The sequence below is a fragment of the Triticum aestivum genome, chromosome 7D, assembly GCF_018294505.1.
Source record: "Triticum aestivum cultivar Chinese Spring chromosome 7D, IWGSC CS RefSeq v2.1, whole genome shotgun sequence".
Lineage (NCBI taxonomy): Eukaryota > Viridiplantae > Streptophyta > Magnoliopsida > Poales > Poaceae > Triticum > Triticum aestivum.
In genome coordinates, this window is record NC_057814.1 from 16,940,442 (window position 1) to 16,954,370 (window position 13,929).

The 13,929-nt window shown below is 44.9% G+C and overlaps 1 protein-coding gene across 1 annotated transcript; it reads right to left on the bottom strand.

Moving 5' to 3' along the window:
• Positions 1-1,166: 1,166 nt before the first annotated feature.
• LOC123169308 (uncharacterized) lies at positions 1,167-6,082 on the bottom strand. The gene is made up of 3 exons (XM_044587147.1): positions 5,980-6,082; positions 3,748-3,877; positions 1,167-2,493 (listed from the first exon to the last, which is right to left on the bottom strand). The coding sequence occupies exon 3, from the start codon at positions 2,474-2,476 to the stop codon at positions 1,379-1,381; it is 1,098 nt and encodes a 365-aa protein (XP_044443082.1). The 5' UTR covers positions 2,477-2,493; positions 3,748-3,877; positions 5,980-6,082; the 3' UTR covers positions 1,167-1,378.
• Between the last annotated feature and the right edge of the window lie 7,847 nt (positions 6,083-13,929).

Consider the following 13,929-nt stretch of genomic DNA (forward strand, 5'->3'; position numbering starts at 1 on the left):
CACTAAATTGGGAATATCTAGTACAAATTTTGTACTTTCTCTGCCTTATAATAACTCTCTTGTGACACTGAATAATGCGTAGACGAGAGAAAAATATAGGATAGAATTAGATTAGCTTTTCTAAATGAGTACCCAATTAGAGCAAATAGCATAGTACCCAATAGGAGACTAGTAGTTATTCCTTGGATTATCTAAACCTGGCTTTGTTTCACTAGAAAAACCAAATAAGTATTTAGACGAGGTTGAGATAATTGACAGGTAAATTGCTATAGGAAATTGATTGGTTATTTTACTGATGCAATATAAAGCAATTGGAGTATCCATGTATGGGCGAGGGCCCTATGTTTCGGTTTCACCCTCGGGGTCCCAACATGAATGGAATGCTTTGGAAGGCCATACGTCGAACTTCAAAGCACACAATCTTGCCAATTTGTCCATCTCTATTGATCAGGGTCACCACTTGTGGCTTGCTATTCCTCATGACCCTCTTTGTATCCCTATGAACATTTCTTTTGACCAATAAAGTTTCCGCAAGACCCTAAAAAACCTGCAAACTGGCAACAGATGTAGGCCACCAACATCGCATTGTGCAAGGGGGCGAGGAGCAGAGCTAGAAGCCAGGCGAGAGATCGAGGAAGGGCCACTCCGCTGCTCTCTGTCGCGCCAGGGTTTGCTCAGGCTAGAATTTTTTGTGTGTCCAGATACAGTTAAGAAAATATTTATTCCGCTCATGCCACCAGCACCGAATCAATGCTATAGCCAGCATCTTTCTATCCCTCGGCAGCTGAAAAACTGACTGAAGAAGCTCCTTGATTTGTCCTTTCTTCTTCTTATACATCATTTTTTTACATGAGCTGAAGATTTATATTAATCAAACATCAACATCATAAGAAAATCTATAAAAGATTAGGAAAATACAATTCATTCCTTAGGGAATACTCCACATGAATATTCTCCATAACCACCATTCTGTTTCCTACCAAAAAATTCCTGGATTCAATGTAAAAAAAGTTTAGCAGAGCAAGGCAAGAGAAAAACATATGTTGCTTCAGAAAACTTCTCATGCATCTTATTTACCTCCATTTAGAAGGAGAATAAGCATAACACATAACACATAACTACAGGGTCAGCCACATGACATTTATTTTAGGATGTAAACCACCGTTTCTTTTATCCAAAATGTAAGTACACAACAAGGTTCAACAGATGCAACAATAGGTAGCACAAGTTTCTGACTCCTGGAGAACAGGATGACAAACACACAATTTTAAAGTCTTCATCAATCTCCCGACACAGCATCTACCCGTGGAGCGACTGAACAAAAACATCAAGTTCCCCTCTGTAGGCAGCTACATGGAGACAACCGCTCAGCACAATCTCATACCCAAGATGCATAGGATGTCGTACTGCAAGCAAAATGGGCGTTGATCGTCACAAAACAAGGTTCAGGAACCCACTCCCCATCTTGTTCGCCATCTGCTGGGTATGAAAATACTCGGCCATTTTGATCCAGCTGGTATACCTGGCCACCCTTCAACCCTATCCTCTCTGGGTTCACCAACAGTCGTGGCTGGCCAATAGGTTTCTCGCCGAAGAAGAATGCCCACTTCGACAAGCCTCCATCTGCCACCCTCACGTACTTTGCAGGTTTAGTCGAGAAGTCGATGGAGAAGGCTTTCTCATTACCACCAAGTAGGAGAAGCATATCTTCACAAACCACCAACTTTCGAGAAAGCTTGGATGGGTCTATATTATCGCTGCAAGCAACTCTTAGTACCTCAACATGAAGCTCAGGTGCCAAATGCACGATGTACAGCTTTTGCTGTATCCTCGCAATGACCCGCCCTTTGAAGGACACCATCTCATGAATCAAATGTGCATTTAAAAAATCACGGTGCAACCATGAGGGGCTCCCAACTCGCCAAGCATAAAGGCAGTGCGGGCTGCTGACAAATAGATATGAATCCGGCGACGCTTCTGGAGATACGAATGTTCTATAGCAGAGCTGAATGGATGGGCAAGGTGGAGCTGCAACCGTGGTGCCAGTGAGCACGTCCATAATTACATGGGATCTGCTGGAGGAGAAGATAGCATGACCATAAGAACATTTCAGAATTTCCATTGTGTCCAAAATATTTGGGAGGCTCAACCGACGCAATGGAGTACTTGGATAGGCAAGATCAATAAGCTCCCATGTGTTTCCAGTGTTGCAGCCAGCTGGGCTTGTTTGGTCGGCACAGTTCCGGAAAATAACAGGTGGGAAGATCATGTCTAAGGCAGGCTTCATTGACATGAACGCGGCACGCCAACTGGGGCAGGTGGCGATGAATGCAAGAAGGTCACGGCTTGAACCCAACAGGACCATGATGGAACACAATAGCACATCTGGCAAGTCTGCCCAACCTTGGGGTCCAAACATGACGCAGAGCATCGACATGGTGGTGTTGGAGATCGAGATCCGGTTGATGTTCTGCATAGTGTCAACTTCAAAGTCTGCATCAGGAATTATGAATTTAAGGACAACAGTTATATCAATTGACTTAAGTTAAATATATTATACTGCGATCACTATGTTCATTCACCTAATACTAGTAAAACCACTGATAACTATAGTAACATAGTTAAAATGTTTGCGGAAACTAGAAACATAATACACAGTAGAGTAAATACAAAAGTATTGACACCCAAATATAAAAGTGTGGAAAAATCATGATAAATTTCATCGACATTTGAGAGACAGAAAAGGCAAGTGTTGAATCTTTCTTGCCACAGAACAAGCATGAAGGAAATATAGAAATTTGAGGTTGTTTAACACTAGTAGAAGTAAAATTGCAACTCAATTATCAACTATTTTCTACATGGATTTCCCCTAAAATAACAAAAAGGAAAAACAGATAAGTCCTCCATCGCTAACAACAAGTGAGGACACAATGGTGGAGGCCGTGCGCCGCAGCTACCTTCTCCGACGCTAGTTATCGCAAGACGTGGCAGCTAGAGACATCTGCTCTGCTCCCTCGGTCACTATGCTGACTCCAGATCTGGATGGACTGGGCCTCCTTTGTCGTTTGGGCTGTAGGCGCCTTGGCAGCATCATAGCATTTTGTTCCTCTTAGACAGGGCTTGATCGCCTTATGCCGCCTTAAAAACCTTGGGCTCTACATCTACAGAGAACCAAGCATCCTGGCTTATGGCAATTCCAGATCTGGATGGAACCAGGCCTACTGGTTCACAGTTGCCTTAATGCTATCATCACAATTATCATCTACCGGTCGGCCGTGGGTGGTTTAGTGCGGTGAGCGCAAATGAGCGGGTTTGTCTTGTGTGTGCTTTATGTAGTATGAAGGTATACTTTGTCAAACTTCTCGAATTTGTAGTGATTTTTCTTGCTGTCGACAACTTTACGATGCTCATCTGAGGTGAAGAAAGTATAGAACTAAGAAAAATGATCGACCTTAGATGAGCCATGTTAGGAAAGAGCAACATTGATCAATGTCCTAGAAATTTTAGAAATAACCATCTGAGTTTGCTTTGCATGCCTATCTTGAGGAGATGGATAATTGTTCTGCGGATAGAAATTTCCACAACAAGGCCAGAAGAAGCAAAAGGTCACGAGAAATTAGCATTTTTTGTGAAAGAAAAGAATATCTGTAACCACTTAAGGAAGAAAACCCATAGCATACAGAACATGCCAACAATCATGATTTCACTGCTATCTTCCACATCACAAGTTGAGTAGGAGATTATTACCTCGCCAGCAGACAGAACTGAATCAATAATGCAGCTGGGATGATGGATGACGGAACAGAATCAATATTGCGTTGATTGCAGCAACAGTCAACGCACACACGGAACCGTATTGTCAAATGGCAGCCTCTCACTGCAGAAAACAGACAAGAATAGCCTCAGGGAATTGAATATCATGTATCATTTTTACACTGTACCGTGGGGTAACAATACTGAACCAAATGTTCCAGGTAGCTTAACTCTAATGGACTTCAGCTTACGAACTAAACAACTAGAACAGCAGTAAAAACCAGCACAAGATCAGCAATGAATGAACAAAAGCTAACCTTGCTCATGGGCAAAATAGGCTGTGCACGTGAACATGACAGAGATAACTAAAATAGGGGGCACAAGAAGAAGTATATGCCATTGCAACAAATAGATCAGGTCATGCTGCTCAGTACTTCCAACTTGCTTTTTTTACATATGTTACAACATCCATGAGAAATTAATGTTTATACATATCAGAAAAGCTATTCATTAAAATTGGTCGAAAACAACCATCAATTATTCAATACGTCAAAGACAAACATGCCAGAGTTGTGATAAACTTCTCTTGTCGCAATAAACTACTAAACTATTATTCTAGCAAACAACATAACCAGTGGCGCAGCTACCAAAAATAAGTTGGGCGGCCCAAGCAACCCAAATATTTTCAAATTCTGTACCATATATATTTATATGCTACCAAATACCAAACGTGCTATAAAATTGGCAGTAAACAACATTTGAGTACATTGTTAGATAGTAAACAACATCACTGCATTTGATGTGAACTTGTAAACTCTAAAAGTGGCATTTATTGTGAACTTGTAAACAATAATGCCTTGCACAGTATAAAACTATAAAAGGTAAAGAACAAGATCTTGTGTGGATTGTTTATGCTAATTGAGGATTTAGGGGATGATTCAGTGAACAATGACCTAAGTGGAATTTAGGGGAATAAAACTGGGAATGATTCAAATCAATTTGACTGTGAAGCTTGCAGGGATTGAGATAAGTAGTGATTCTGATGGATTGAGAGAAGGCACTGCCCAGCTGGGTGCCTCGGTCGCCGGCTCGCCGCTGCATGGCCGCGTGGTCGGCTGACTAGCTGTGTGTCGGTGGGTGGTGTCTGATTGGACGTCCTCTTGGGACTTTGGGAGGCAATGACGTGCGTGATGCTCCAGCAGCTGATGTGTGCTTGTGGGCACCCGGCCAGACCCTAAGCTCTGTATCACTGCGAATGCTACGTTTTTTTGAGGCGACACTGCGAATTCTACGAGTGCGAGGCTGCTGCGTTCCTGCTCTGTATTGGTGTCGGTCAGTATTGCGGGTTGCAGTAGTGAACTAGTGATGGTCTGGGCTATATATAACTTTATTTTGTTTCAGCCTTGGGCTGGCCATGGCCCAACCAGCCTTGACGAAGCTCCGCCAGTGAACATAACTATTGATAAAAGAACATGACTATTTATAAAAGCCATTAGAAAAGACATATATTAACAAATAAAAGATGAAATGAAAACAACATCAAAACTAAAAATAGGAAAAGGAAATCTGGAAATAAGACGAAACGGTAAGCCAAAATGAAAGTAAACAAAAACAGGAAAAAAAATCCATCCCCAGGGTTCGCTATTGCTCTTGCTAGTCTTGCATATCGACTGTATGCGCGGTGACAAACAGATTTGTCTGGTCAACCGGCGGATGCAGCCAATTACCAGATCACCTTCCTCGGGTTAGTCAACCTTGCCTCCTCACCACAAGAATACAAAGTAATTAATGTGCAAAAGTCAAAACACAGCACCGTTGGTCCAAATCACTGTCCTTAAGCGGAGATAATGATTTACTGCCCCAATGCAAGCACCAACTCACTAAGGTCCAAAACCCAAAAATCACTTCTGATTTTCGTTTTGGAAATTCGAAAATTAGTTATACGGTTATAAATCGTGTTTAACGAACATATATATATCTGTACCAAAAATCTACTCCTACGCCATATAAATAGTATCCCGGTTCTTCCAGCCCCCCGTTGCGGCCGGTCTTGTCTAATTACTTCAAGGAGACCGGGCTATGCGTTTCAAAAATCTCCAGATGGGTGAATCGCTTACAACTACATCACTTGACTTGTGCGTGACCTAGGGTTCTTGCGCTTGTGCGGAGGGGATGGGAGAAAGGGAAGTATTGGGCTGAACCAGAGAGGGCGGCAGGCATAGATACCTGACGACACGGAGAAGAAGAGACGCCGACGATGGCGACGGAGCAGGCGGCGGCTGTCCCCGACGACTGCGCCGCACTCTCTGTTTACTGGTAAGGGTAGGGCAGGGCGGGGCAGCACGTGTTGGCAAAGTGGGCATGTGCTGAAGGCCTGAAGCGGACAGCTTCAGTTGGGCTTGGGCCTCATCGGTGCTACCAAGTTAAGACAAGCCCGCACCGTTTTAGCGTGTCTGCTGGTTTTTCGTTTTTTCGCTTTCCTTCTTTCCTACTATAGTTTTTCTGCTGGTTTTGTTTTCATTTTTGTTCTATTCTGGATTTCTTCTGGATATTTTTTTAGTTTCGTTTCACTTCTTAGTTTTTCTGCAGAAGTACACAGTGAAACCGTCGCGATTGTAAGCTGCCGATTAACCTCCAAGAGATGAGGTTTCCGGCAGCGATGCGCGCCTCCCCTTTTAAAAAGATCACTGGTAGGGAGTCGTATGGTGCACCAGAGGCTGGTAGTGCCCGTAGGTTTCTCCACTTTACGGGCGAAGCTAGAGGCGGACAAGTAGGGGGATATCCCTGAGGTGGTGCTTGCCGACTGCCTTGTGCGGGCTGCGATTGCCGCGTGAGCGCGATCAAACTTGGGCCTGCAAACAGCAAGTCAAGGTGCACAGACGGGCAGACTGAAGGAGAAGGGTCAAACGCCAACAATGGCGCCACCTATGCAGACGCCATTCCTCGGGTGGTGGGGGTGGTATGGCATACCTGATAGAAGGGCGAGACTACCCTGCAGGTTTTGGTCCAGTCCCGATACATGGCGTCCACCAGGCTGCTGCTGACGCCCCAATCCAGCCAGCAGTGGTGCACCCAGAGACGATCACTGAACCTACCCCAACCTCAGTGTGCACCACGTCGTCTGAACTGCAGCAGAAGGTAACAATGGAGGAGGGGCGTCAGGATCTCACCCTGGACCCATAAACCGGTGACCAGTTCGGCAAAGCTGCAGCTGCCACCTCTACTCCACTTTTGGCTGCGGCGACGAAGGAACCAGAAAGACTGTCCGAGGGGGGTACTGTATCAGCTCCTACTCGGGATGGTCCCATCCACCGAGCAGAGAAACATCATGGTGGTAGGAGAAGCTTGCAGGAAACAGCACAGGTGGGCACAGTCCTTGGAAAGAGAGGTGAAAGAGATACAGAGGAAGTCACAGCCGTGGAAGAAAAGCTTGAATATGTTGAGCATGACCAGCAGAAGAAGATCAAGGGCACAAGTCAGATGGATGGCAAGGAAGATGGGGGAGTGGAGGGAGAGCAGGAAGCAACCGGCATAGGGGGTCCCAGTAAACTGGTGGGTGCCGAGGAAGGCGCCCACCAGGAGCCATGACGATCCTGAGCTGGAACTGTCGAGGCCTCGGGCAACCTCGCACAGTTCAGGAACTTGTGTGTCTCGTACACACGTACAAGCCCAAGCTCGTCTTCCTCTCTGAAACACGGCAAAAGAATAAATATGTCAGCAACCTGAAGTGGAGGCTTGGCCTCCGTCACAGTATCACGCAACCCGGCATTGGTAAAGGTGTCGGCATTGCCCTCTTTTATGATGAGAGTATTGAAATAAAAAAGATTGTCGTGGGGGCGAGATATATTGATGTGTTAGTTCGTATGAATCCTCATGGGCTCCAATGGTGGGCTACCTTTGTCTATGGTGAACCCAAAGCGCATGAACGCCACCACATGTGGACTCTATTAAGAAGGATCAAAGATACCTCTAATCTTCCATGGCTTATGATTGGTGATTTTAACGAGACTATGTGGCAATCTGAGCATGTTTCGTCCTCAAAAAGATCAGAGAAACATATGGAAAACTTTAGGAGTGTGCTTTCAGACCGCAATCTCTTTGATGTGGGCTTCAAGGGGCCGGTTTGGACCTATAACAATAAACAGGAAGGTATGAAAAATGTTCGGGCGCGCTTGGACAGAGGAGTTGCTTCACCCGAGTGGTTGGACTACTACAAAGAGGCTAGGGTGGAACATATTTGCTCTTCATGCTCAGACCACCTTCCTATCCTGCTGCGGCTTGGTAACAGAAAAGAATGGAGACCAATTGGAGAGAAAAAGACATCCACATTCAGATATGAACATATGTGGGAACAACATGACTCGTTGCAAACCACTGTAACGAATACTTGGAGAAGGAATGGGCCGGCTAGAAACCTTCAGAAGGTGAATGAAAAACTTAAGGCAATGCAGGAAGAGCTGAGAGCATGGGCGGACCGCGATTTTGGCTCAGTACTCAAGAGGACAGCGGAGATCAGAAGAAAACTGAGCACGTTGTGGTGCACACCTAGCTCGCCCGGCCAAGAGAAAGAAGTCGCTATTCCCAGCAAAGAGCTGGATGAAATGTTGCTTAGGGAGGAACTTATGTGGAGACAGCGATCTCGGGCAACCTACCTAAGAGAGGGGGGCCGAAACACGAAGTGGTTCCAGCAGAAGGCAACATGGAGAAAGAAGAAGAACACCATTTCGAGACTAAAAGACAACAATGGGGTTTGGATTGAGGACATCAAAGGTATACATCAAATGACAAGTTCCTACTTTAAAAATCTGTATGCGAAAGAGCAGGGTGTTGACCCGAGTGGAATCCTGGATCTGGTGGTTGAACGGGTGAATAATGATATGAATGAGTCACTTCCAAAATCCTACACAGCCGAGGAGATCAGTGACGCTCTGTTTCAAATTGGTCCCCTCAAAGCTCCGGGGCCAGACGGGTTCCCAGCCTGTTTTTATCAGAGAAACTGGGGTGAGCTCAAGGATGACGTGGTGAATGCAGTAAAGGAGTTCTTCGAGTCAGGGGTTATGCCTACAGGAGTAAATGATACGGTGGTCTCCTTATACCAAAAGGAAATGATCCCCAAATAGTAAAGGACTATAGACCCATAAGTCTTTGTAACGTTATATATAAGGTGGTTTCAAAGTACCTTGTCAACCGGCTTCAACCCCTGCTGGACGGAATTATTTCAGAGAGCCAAAGTGCCTTTACCCTGGGCAGGATGATAACCGACAACGCCATTATCGCTTTTGAATGTTTTCACAACATCCAGCACAACAAGAATGGGAAAGATAACTACTATGCCTACAAACTTGATTTGGTCGAAGCCTATGATAGGGTTGACTGGACCTTCATGGAAGAAATGCTACTGAAGCTTGGTTTTTGCAGAAGATGGACCAATTGGGTTATGCAGTGTGTAAGGTCAGTGAGATGCAACGGTGAATTATTAGAACCATTTAGCCCATCCAGAGGGCTTCGACAGGGAGATCCCCTAAGTCCATGTCTTTTCCTTTTTGTTGTTGATGGCCTAGTACATCTGTTGAAAAAAGAGATGGCTGAGAACAATTTGACCCCCCGAAGATTGCTAGAAACGCCCCAGGTATCTCAAACCTGTTGTTTGCTGATGATAGCTTAATCTGCTTTAAAGCCAACTTGGAGCAGGCTGTGGCAATCAAGAGAGCCCTGGACTCATTCCAAAAAAGTACGGGCCAACTTCTTAGTGAGAATAAATGTTCTCTGTTTTTCAGTGAGGCATGCGCAACAGAAACAAGAGAAGGAATCAAGAAAATTCTGGGGTACAATCGGACTCTTTTGAAAGTAAATACCTCGGGCTACCCACGCCGGAGGGGAGAATGAAGGACGGCAAATTCCAACCCATCATGGACAGATTTGGGAAGAGGTGCAGTGCTTGGTCGGAAAAATTTATGTCTTATGTGGCAAAAGAAGTCCATGTTAAATCTGTAGTACAAGCCTTGCTTGTGTACACGATGAGTGTGTTCATGCTATCAAAGGGATTCTGTGATAAGTATGAGCGGCTAATCAGACAATTCTGGTGGGGAGATGAGGAGGGCCAGAGGAAAGTGCATTGGATGTCATGGGATAGATTGACTATGACAAAAAGAGCAGGAGGTATAGGTTTTCGAGATATGCACCTTTTTAATCAAGCGCTTTTGGCCAAACAAGCTTGGAGATTGATCCAAAATCCTGAGAGTCTATGTGCGAGAGTTTTGAAGGCCAAGTATTACCCCAATGGGAGCTTGCTCGATACGGTCTTTGCGTCGGATGCTTCTCCGGTGTGGAGAGCGATTGAGTTTGGGCTGGAACTTCTAAAAAAAGGCCTTATCTGGAGGGTGGGGGACGGAAAAAGCATACAAATTCAACGTGATCAATGGATTCCCAGGAAAGAGGGACTCATGACGGCATCGTTTATTCGAAGGTCAAGAATTCGTTGGGTTAACCAACTCATGCTCTCAGACATAAAAGAGTGGAATGTGGTGCTAATAAGACAGATTTTCCACGACTTTGATCCTGATGAGATCTGCAAACTACCCATTTCTGCCTCGGATATAAGGGACTGCATAGCGTGGCACTATGAAAAGAATGGATTGTTCTCGGTCAAGAGCGCATACAAGCTTGCTATGGAACTAAAACAAAAAGGCAGCAACAACCCGCCTAGTTCATCTAGAGATCCGAATGATCGTAGTATCTGGTATTTAATCTGGAAAGCTAAGGTGCCAGGGAAGGTGCGTATTTTTGGTTGGAGAATTGCCACAAACACCCTAGCCACCAGGAAGAACAAATGGAAGAGAACCCTTGAGCTGGATGCCACTTGCAAAATTTGTGGCAATGGAGTGGAGGATGAACACCATGCCGGTTGCGTGCACAAACAGTAGAGCTCTGCGTTTCTCCTTAAGGAAGGAATGGAGTCTACCCGCAGAGGAGAGGTTCAGGTATACCGGAGATGATTGGCTGCAAGTTTTGCTTGACACTGAGTCTGAAGAGATGCGTGCAAAAATCCTCCTGTTGTTATGGCGCTGCTGGCACTTAAGAGAGAGGACTGCATCAGGGGCCCGGGGAAGGAATCTATCTCGGCCTCAGCCCAGTTCTTGATGAAGTACGAGGAGGAGCTGTGTACCTGCGGACTGACTGTTGAATCACGCTAGGGGAAGTGTGGTACTGGCCTGATATCTGCCCAGAACCAGCACACAACACCGTCGAACAGCCAGTGGACTCCCCCTGACCAGGGCATAATCAAAGTGAACACAGATGCATCGTTTATAGCCGAGACAGGAAGTAGTTCCGCAGGTGCGATCGCGCGAGACTACAGAGGTCATGTGTCTATCTCGATTTGCAAGGTGTTGCCGTCCTGCAGCAGTGTGGTGGAGGCAGAAGGCCGTGCAATCCTGGTTGGCCTGCAGGCACTAGCGGACTTGTACAGAGGGCCGATCATACTTGAAACTGACTGTCAAGTTATTGCAAAGGACTTGGCTGCTGGCTGGCAATCGCGGTCGGGTTGCTATGGTCTGCTCGTGGATATTAAAAACGCCATGGCAGGCTTCCAATCTTGCACCATCAGCAGTATTAGAAGAAACGCCAACGCCTTGGCTCATGGCCTGGCAGCAGAGGCAAGGCGTTCTGGAGATAGGCAGATGCTTGCGGACGTACCAGACAGTCATCGTTCTCTCGTGATTAGCGAATGTACTAGTCCTTCAGAGTAGTTTTCCTATTCTGATTCTCAAAAAAAAAAAAACCGTCGCGAGCCGTCGACTTGTAGTTGTATCGCTCCCCTATTGGAACAGACCTAATCTTATCAATGACAACCAGGAAGTCTTCCTGCACGTGCACCTATGGACCAGCATCCTAGAACTGCAGTCATCGTCGTAGAATCCTTAAATCGATCAGAAGCATTTGACACCATATGTCGCCATCGCGAACACAGGTGAGAAATCTTTACTTCGTCACCCCGAGGACACGGCAGAAATCTATGTCCGAGCTCCATCGAATACGTTCTAATATACGAACTTGAGGAGAATCGGAGCCCAGAAGACTAACTCAAAGTTGAGACGCTGCCATCCGCCTAAACGCCATCCCTGCGTGAAAAACAACTTAAACTTCTAGCCGGAGCCAAGACATCGGGATTCCCCTTCCGCCATCGACCGCTGGGGCAGCAAGCGAAAGGGCAGAGAATCCACGGGCTGGCCGGTGGAGCTGAAAGTGATTAGATCTACAGCCCCCACTGCCACTTGCGTGGAGCACAAGAAAAGATAGTCGTGCAACATGTTGCTCTTACATACTAGTTTCTTCAAATACATTGACATTCTCATTGATAGGGTTGTACTTCTGCTTATTGTGTAGGCTTGCATTAACAACCTACCTCATTTTTTAGTTCTTTCTTCCGATTTTCCTTTTGTGTGTGTGCGCACGCGGGTGAAACTGCTCGATGGCATGGACTGTACCTCCTCAACATTGTCCGTGCCTTACGGACAACCTGATTTCACCAAATGGTTGATGTCATTGGCTCAAAACAGATTTTGCTATATCCGTCGGTGGAGAAACCTTGTTGTGTCATCCTATTAAGGAATTTCAATTGATGCTTAGTGATCACACTGAGAGAAAATTATCTCTTCAATATTCGGTCTCTCGAAATAGACCAAATTGCCAATTATATTTGAGATGGGCATCTTATCTTCTCCTATCGGGATAACTACGTCCCAGCTAATTATTCGTACTAAGGCAAAGCCTCCTAACATCAAATCCAACCTGAGCTCGGAATCTAGTGCAGAATACTTATGGCTCCACTCAATTCACCCAATTTGTGCCCCCTCCATTTTTCGAAATTATCATGTTCCAGTGGTAGATGGAACAAACTCCCCATCATGAGCACGCTCATGGGCTCGGTGGTAAATGCATTATGCAGATTGTGCTGTTCAATGGTCATATTTTTTCCATGATTTTCTCAAGGTTCCACATCATACAACTAGCACCTCAGTTCATCATGCACAATGTAGAAGATTTCTGTAGAGAGGAAATTGTTGTTAGCTTGTGTGACAAGGCATGGTTAGTGTTATGTGGAAATACACTTTGTCATGCTTGTCCTCTCGGTACAAAGACCAATTTTACACTTTAATTATACCAAATGCAGGTCGTACAACTTTTGATGTATTCCCGTAATGACCCAGCCTTTGAAGGCCACCATTTGATCAAATGTGAGTTTGGAAAATAGTAGTGCGGCCAATAGGGGCTCCTAAATCACAAAGCGTACATGTAGTGCGGGCTGCTGACAAATAGATACGAACCCTGGAATGCTTCTCGAGATATGAAGGTTCTATAGTAGAGATGGATCAATTGGCAAGGTGTATGTACAGCCATTGTGCGAGTGAGAACGTCCATAGTGACTAGGGATCTGTTAGTGGAGATGATAGCATGACCATAAATACATTTGAGAACAACCATTTTGTCTAAAATACTTGGAGGGCCCAAGAAACATAAAGGACTATTAGGATAAGCGAGATCAATGACCTCTGATATGTTCCATTGTTTGAGTCGGCTGAGCATGACCGGTCACACTTCCTAATAATAACACACCCTCCGTTCCATAATGTAGTGCATATAGATTTTTTTTCAAAAGTCAAACTTTGACCAAATTTATAGAGAAAACTATTTATATCTACAATACCAAAAATATAAAATATGAAACTATATCTTATGATGAATCTGATGATACATGTCTGGCATTCTAGACTTAAAATGTTTTTCTTCGCAAACTTTGTGAATATTTGTGAGGTTTGATTTATCAAAAAAATCCATATGCAGTACATTATGGAACGGAGGGAGTAGGTGTGAAGGGCATGCCTAAGGTTGATTTGGTTGAGTTAAATGGCTATGAATGCAAGGTGGTCACGATTGCACCCGACATGACAATAATGGAGTAGAACAACCCATCTGGTAGGTCCGCCTAGCCTTGGGGGTCCAAAGATGACATGTAGCATGGAGATGGGGGTTTGGAGCTCCTATCGATGTTTTGCATAGTATCAACTTCAAATTATGCATTAGAGATCCTCCATTTAGGGATAAAAATTATAGCAATGGACTCCAGTTAAATATATATAATATGAATACTATTTTCATTCACATAGTACTACTAGA

Bases quoted from the DNA above. Each gene is read 5' to 3' on its own strand.
- LOC123169308 (XM_044587147.1), bottom strand. From the start codon at position 2,476: ATGCAGAACATCAACCGGATCTCGATCTCCAACACCACCATGTCGATG.